We start from the raw sequence: 6,552 nt of genomic DNA on the forward strand, positions 1-6,552 counted from the left end.
GACCCTCAGTCTCTTCATTTGTTAATTATGGCTCTTCATAGCACCTATATTATTAGGATGTCATGTGGATTAAGTAGGTTCCTCTTAGTCAGCATTTAGAATAGTCCCTGGCACAGAGAGCATGCAATGAAGGTTTGTGGTAAATGGCCACATGCAGTGGCTCATGCCTGTAATCCCAGCACTTTGGTAGTCCGAAGTGGGTGGATCACCTGAGGTTAGGAGTTCAAGACCAGCCTGGCCAACTTAGTGAAACCCTATGTCTACAAAAAATACAAAAATTATCCAGGCATGGTGGCTTATGCTTGTAATCCCAGCTACTTGTAAGGCTGAGGCAGGAGAAACATTTGAGCCTGAGAGGCGGAGGTTGCCGTGAGCTGAGATGGTACCACTTTGCTACAGCCTGGGTGACAGAGTGAGGATCCGTCTCAAAAAAAAAAAAAGTAAGAAAGAAAAAGGAAATTTGTGTTAAATAAAACAGAGGTTTCCTGTGAAGCAGAAAAGGCTAAGTTATAAGTAAGTTTCTTTATGTCTGCAGAACACAGCAGACTAGGGAAAATCCCAAATGCATCTTGTATTTCTTGAGCTCCTTTCCTCTCCAGTCTAAGGCTTGCAGACAGGCTTCTATTCACACGCCTGCTAAGTATTTAAACAAGAGGAACGTTATTTCTCAATAGTAAGTCTAAAATCTCTATTCCAAGCATCAAAAGCAGAAAATAGCTACTGGATGATGGCCAGTAGCACTATCTATCATCCACAGCCTTGAAACGTTCTAAGCCATATTGAGTCTTATCAAGAAATTGTCCCACTTGGGCACATATTAACCTTAACGTCCGTGATACTTGCTTCTATCTCTGAGAAAACTAACATAAGGAATAGATGGGAAAGGCCTGAAATGAGCTTCTGGGAATCTTATAAAACTAGGTCAAAGGTCCTTGAGGATCCTCAGAAAAATAAGGTAAATACTAAAGGGATTAAATGTATGGCTTTCCTGAAAAAGGAATTTCTTTGGGACCATGGCTGCTACCAATTTATGTCCTAAATTTTATTATCTTGCCTGTGGAACTTGGCCAGTCACCTATGTAAGCAACAAGTGCAACTTCTCAATGGAGTTACCACTACTGGGGACAATAAAGATTTTTATGGGCATACTCTGTCAATTGTTATTTGTTTTGAATCTCTGTCTGTTTTATGTCTTCCAATTTGTAACATCTGTCATTGTGTATTTTAGAGTACTAGATCTTTTATACCTGGACAGTCATTTCTTGTTTGAAGTTATGTTAAATTAAGAAAAAAATCTCATATTTTAAAAATATTTATTATAAAGACATATGCATACATATATTCATTGCAACATTGTTCACTATAGCAAAGACATAGAATCCACCTAAATGCCCGTCAATGATAAACTGGATAAAGAAAATGTGGTACATATACACCATGGAATACTATGCAGCCATACAAAAGAATGAGATAATGTCCTTTTCAGTGACGTGAACGGAGCTGGAAGCCATTATCCTTAGCAAACTTACACAGGAACAGAAAACCAAATACTGCATGTTCTCACTTATAGGTGGGAGCTAAGTGATGAGAACAATTGAACAAATAGAAGGGAACAACACACACTGGGACCTTTTGGAGAGTGGAACATGAGAGGAGGGAGAGGGTCAGCAAAAATAACTAAGGGTACTAGGCTTAACACCTGGGTGATGAAATACTCTGTACAACAAAGCCCCATTACACAAGTTTACCTCTGTAACAAACTTGCACTTGTACCACTTAACTTAAAATTAAAGTTGAGAAAAGAAAAGAAAATATTATGCCATAAAGTATTTTTATCTTAATTTTTTTTAATTAATTGCTTGTTTAATTTTTACCAGATAAATATGTCATGGTACCAAGTATACTGGACTCTTCCCTACTATTCCTTTGTTAATGGAAGAATACGTCTGAATCTCTTATTTAGAGAAAAACTAGGAATCATTCTCTGGTTGTAATCATTTTAAAAGGCATAACTACTTTTTGTAAAAGCAGAAAAAAATTGGATTAATTTAACAAACACATAGGAACCAGACAGTGAGAATAAACAATATTAACATCTGTCATCTTTGTTTAATATCATTAGTTTTTGTTTTTGTTTTTATTTTTTGAGACAGTTTATTGTTCTATCACCCAGGCTGGAGTGCAGTGGCACAACCACAACTCACTGTTATCTCAACTTCTCAAGCTCAAACAATCCCCCACCTCAGCCTCCTAAGTAGCTGAGACTACAGGCATGTGCCACCATATCTGGAGATATATATATATACATATATATATATGTGTGTGTGTGTGTGTGTGTGTGTGTGTATACTTTTTTTGTAGAGATGGGGTCTCACTGTGTTGCCCAGGCTGGTCTCAAATTCCTGGGCTCAAGTGATCCTCTCATCTCAGCCTCCAAAAGTGCTGGGATTACAGACTTGAACCACCACACCAGGCCCATCATTAGTTTTTATATAAAGGAAAAAACCTTAGAATTGTTAGGCAAATATTATGACAAATTGTAATATATATTCTTACATTTCAGATTTTTATTTTTTAAACTGTATGACAATTGATTAATAAATAAAATTTAGTATTAATCTGTCTTTTAAAACCATATATAAAGTTTATCAAGTAGCTTATAACTTCTTGCAACTGAATTTTTGTATTCAATGTTATGGATTTGACACTAATCCAAGTTGAAATATAGATATCTACTTTATTCTATTTAAATTGTTTGGTATTTTCTTGTATTTTGTTAATCCATTTGTCCCAATTTATATACTTATCTCTCTTTCTGTGAACATTCAGATTAGTTTCTTCTTCCTAATTTTGCATTCCGATTGGCTTTTATTCCCTGAATTATAAATGACTATTCTATGATGATTCTGCTAAATATTCAATTTCACCACACAATCTTTGACTTCATACTAACAAACAGTTGACTTCACATGGACAATTTCAATGAAGCCTGACTTCATATCTAGCTCCTTTAAGCTTCCTTGGGCATCAGCTCTCTACAATTCTCACATTGAGAATATCTGTATTTTGCTGGCTCACACATTGCTGGACATGTTAAATGTTTAGAAATATAAATATAACCTACCTCTTGAGATAGGTCTTGAGAGGTTTGTGAGCCTAAAAAGACATGGAGGAACCACTTAATGCCACAGGCACATTGTTCTAAATTATTTGGAATCAGTTAATTCCTCCCCATCTCCTAGCCATGCCTGACACCAAAGGGGAGCCTCTAAATTTACAGGGAGTAGAAGGAAATCTACTCTTCTCTGCTCCTCTCTGGGTTGTTAGGGGACATGGGAACCCTCAGTTGTTTTCTGCTGAGCAACAGCCAAGTCCACCTTGAACTTAGACAGCTTGCCAAATTGTTTGCCGGAAGGGGACCTGATTTGTGACCACTCCCAGGGTGTGCCAGGAAAAGGCTCCTACTGGTGCCAGAAGCTCTTACTGTCAATGCCCTCCCTAGGCCCCCAAAACTCACCCCTTGCCCTCACCCCTTTCGCTTAAATGACGTGGTTCTTATCTCAGATCCTGATATAAAGCTCCTACAGCTGTCTGGCCTGAGAAGCCAACTCAGACTCAGCCAACAGGTAAGTGGGCATTACAGGAGGAGGTCACCTCTAACATGCACTGCAAATCTAAAATCTTGGGGAAGATACAGCATGAGTTTCTGTCCAGGAGGTTTCAGCCGTAATGAAGCCTCAGTGGGATCCAAAGCTGTTTTTCGGTTACTGAGTCTATAATCCTCAAACTCTCAAGAGAACCTTTTGAAGGTATGGGTGTCTCAGAGGACCTTCCTGGTCTCAGAAATTCTGAGAGGAGGTTTTAAGGAAGGTAATAGGTGCTTTGCTCTCCATCTCTCAGAACCCCCGTCTCCGTGTCCTCCTATAGAGATTGTTGATTTGCCTCTTAAGCAAGAGATTCATTGCAGCTCAGCATGGCTCAGACCGGCTCATACTTCATGCTGATCTCCTGCCTGATGTTCCTGTCTCAGAGCCAAGGTAAGATCTTTTTTCCACCAACCAACTCTGTCTAGCCCTGAAGCCTTCACTCTATCCCCAGGCATATGGGTCTACTTGAAAAAAAAAAAAAAAAAAAAAAAAAAAAAAAAAAAAGTAGAGTCACCATTAAGGGTTGTTTTGTGGTGTTTAGTGATCTTTATTGCTGATCTCTTCACATTTATATGCATCCACACCTCATTAAGGAGTTTGAGCTAGAATTTAAAATGACCCCTTATAAGCTACTGCTGCAGTTGGGATGAGTTAATCTGATTAAATTTATATACATGATGGTGGATTTGGGGATGTCTGTGTGTGGAGAGTCACTAATGGGGTGTAGAACTGAGGCGAGCCTTGTGTTCAGGGAAACCAAGACAGGCTTGAGAAAGCAGAAGCCTGAGTTCTTCAAGGCAGAAGAGCCTGAGCTCCAGACATAAAAGGGAAACTGGAGACATGTTTCTTTAGCCAATTCATTCTGGGATTTTTTTTGCCCGATCAAATAAACCAAAGAGAGAAGATGTAGGATGCAGGAGCAAGAGTGAGCAGTCATTCCATAATAGACTAGATTATTCTGTTTCTATAAAGGAACCCCAGAAACTCCTACCTCATCTTCAAGCCTTTTCCTTACCCTGAGAGCCTCCTTTAATTGTCTGTTCTTTTTCAGGTCAAGAGGCCCAGACAGACTTGCCCCAGGCCCGGATTAGCTGCCCAGAAGGCAGCAATGCCTATGGCTCCTACTGCTACTATTTTAATGAAGACCGTGAGACCTGGGTTGATGCAGATGTGAGTAAGGAGAGCAGTGTGGGAAGGGAGGCTCATGAAGGGAGGGGAAGCTGCCACTCTGCAGTGTGTTCAGTGGCTGCAATGAGATGAGACTGAACCCCTCGCTGTACTATCATCAGCCCCAAACTTTCCAGTCTACTTTATGCCATTATTCAGCACATTCCCAGCACAAAGAACCTCGTGGTCAGTGACAGCATCATCAGGGACATTACTGTGTTGTCCTTTTTATGACCCATCTTCTTGGAGGACTCAGTATATCCCTCACACCCTCCTCCTCCACTGCGTGCTCCATTTTCTTCCCCAACAGCTCTACTGCCAGAACATGAATTCGGGCAACCTGGTGTCTGTGCTCACCCAGGCAGAGGGTGCCTTTGTGGCCTCACTGATTAAGGAGAGTGGCACTGATGACTTCAATGTCTGGACTGGCCTCCATGACCCCAAAAAGGTAGGCTGCAGCCTTCTTTATCTCCTAATAATCAGGTTTGAGAAGTAAGAAGGAGGTTCACGTTCTGGTCTCCTAAGTAGCAGCTTTTGTCACTTTCCAGAACTCAAGCTGTTTACAGATCCTATAATGTCCTGTGTAGCAAGGTGCACTGTAGATGATTAGAGATATAAGTGGAAAGCTGAATTTCCTAGGTGTCCTGGTCATTCATAAATAAACTTATTCTGTTTACAGTCAACAAAGCATCTATATGAACCAACTTCTTACCTATTTTGTTACTGTCAGCGTCGTAAGAGAGACTAGATTGCTGACTATACAGAAAAGCAGACTTGTGGTAAAGAATCTACTGCTGTACTACTGGCATTTGGGAACCTGGTAGTACACTACATAATATAATATATCAACAACTAATGGTCAGCCAATGCTATGCTGGATATGAGGGTCCTGGGCCACAAAGATAAAAAATTAGGAACTACTTTTTAAGTGAGCTACTTTGGGTCTCTATGTCAAATTCATAACACTTATTTCTTGGTGAAACGTGGTTAATGAGTTGGACAGTTCAGGAAAGAAGAAGTTTAGAGCAATAGCAAAGGAAAGGAAACAATATTTAGCAAGGTTTATTCTTCCCTTGTGTCTTAGTATGTTTCTGAGTGTGCACACAGGCCCAGTGATTCCATGAATTTTTGAGTGATCACTGCCTCTGTTCTGGCCCTTCCCCATCTAGAACCGCCGCTGGCACTGGAGCAGTGGGTCCCTGGTCTCCTACAAATCCTGGGACATTGGAGCCCCAAACAGTGTTAATCCTGGCTACTGTGTGAGCCTGACCTCAAGCTCAGGTGAGAGACAGAGAATCCATCCACCTCTTTCTGTTCTCTCCTGCTTAGCTCTAGGGATGGAACTGGAACTGGGATAGAGGAAAGGTGAACTCCTCATTAAGGAAATGGGTGTTTGGTTTTTGTCCTGAGTCCTAAAGCCAGGAGGCTCATACTCTTTCTGGTCCCCCAATTCTAACTCTTCTCATTGACTTATAGGATTCCGGAAATGGAAGGACGTACCTTGTGAAGACAAGTTCTCCTTTGTCTGCAAGTTCAAAAACTAGAGGCTGCTGGAAAATAGATGTCTAGAACTGATCCAGCAATTACTACAGAGTCAAAAATTAAACCGGACCATCTCTCCAATTCAACTCAACCTGGACACTCTCTTCTTTGCTGAGTTTGCCTTGTTAATCTTCAGTACTTTTACCTACCCCAGTCTCTGGAACCCTAAATAATAAAAATAAACATGTTTCCACTA

The 6,552-nt window shown here is 40.4% G+C and overlaps 1 protein-coding gene across 1 annotated transcript; it reads left to right on the forward strand.

Annotated features, from left to right (window-relative positions):
* The first annotated feature begins 3,904 nt into the window (after positions 1–3,904).
* Positions 3,905–6,552, forward strand: LOC105465336 (lithostathine-1-alpha). The gene is made up of 5 exons (XM_011713746.3): positions 3,905–4,037; positions 4,699–4,817; positions 5,125–5,262; positions 5,984–6,095; positions 6,291–6,552. The coding sequence occupies exons 1-5, from the start codon at positions 3,974–3,976 to the stop codon at positions 6,356–6,358; spliced, it is 501 nt and encodes a 166-aa protein (XP_011712048.1). The 5' UTR covers positions 3,905–3,973; the 3' UTR covers positions 6,359–6,552.

The sequence above is a fragment of the Macaca nemestrina genome, chromosome 13 (assembly GCF_043159975.1).
Source record: "Macaca nemestrina isolate mMacNem1 chromosome 13, mMacNem.hap1, whole genome shotgun sequence".
Classification (NCBI taxonomy): Eukaryota; Metazoa; Chordata; class Mammalia; order Primates; family Cercopithecidae; genus Macaca; species Macaca nemestrina.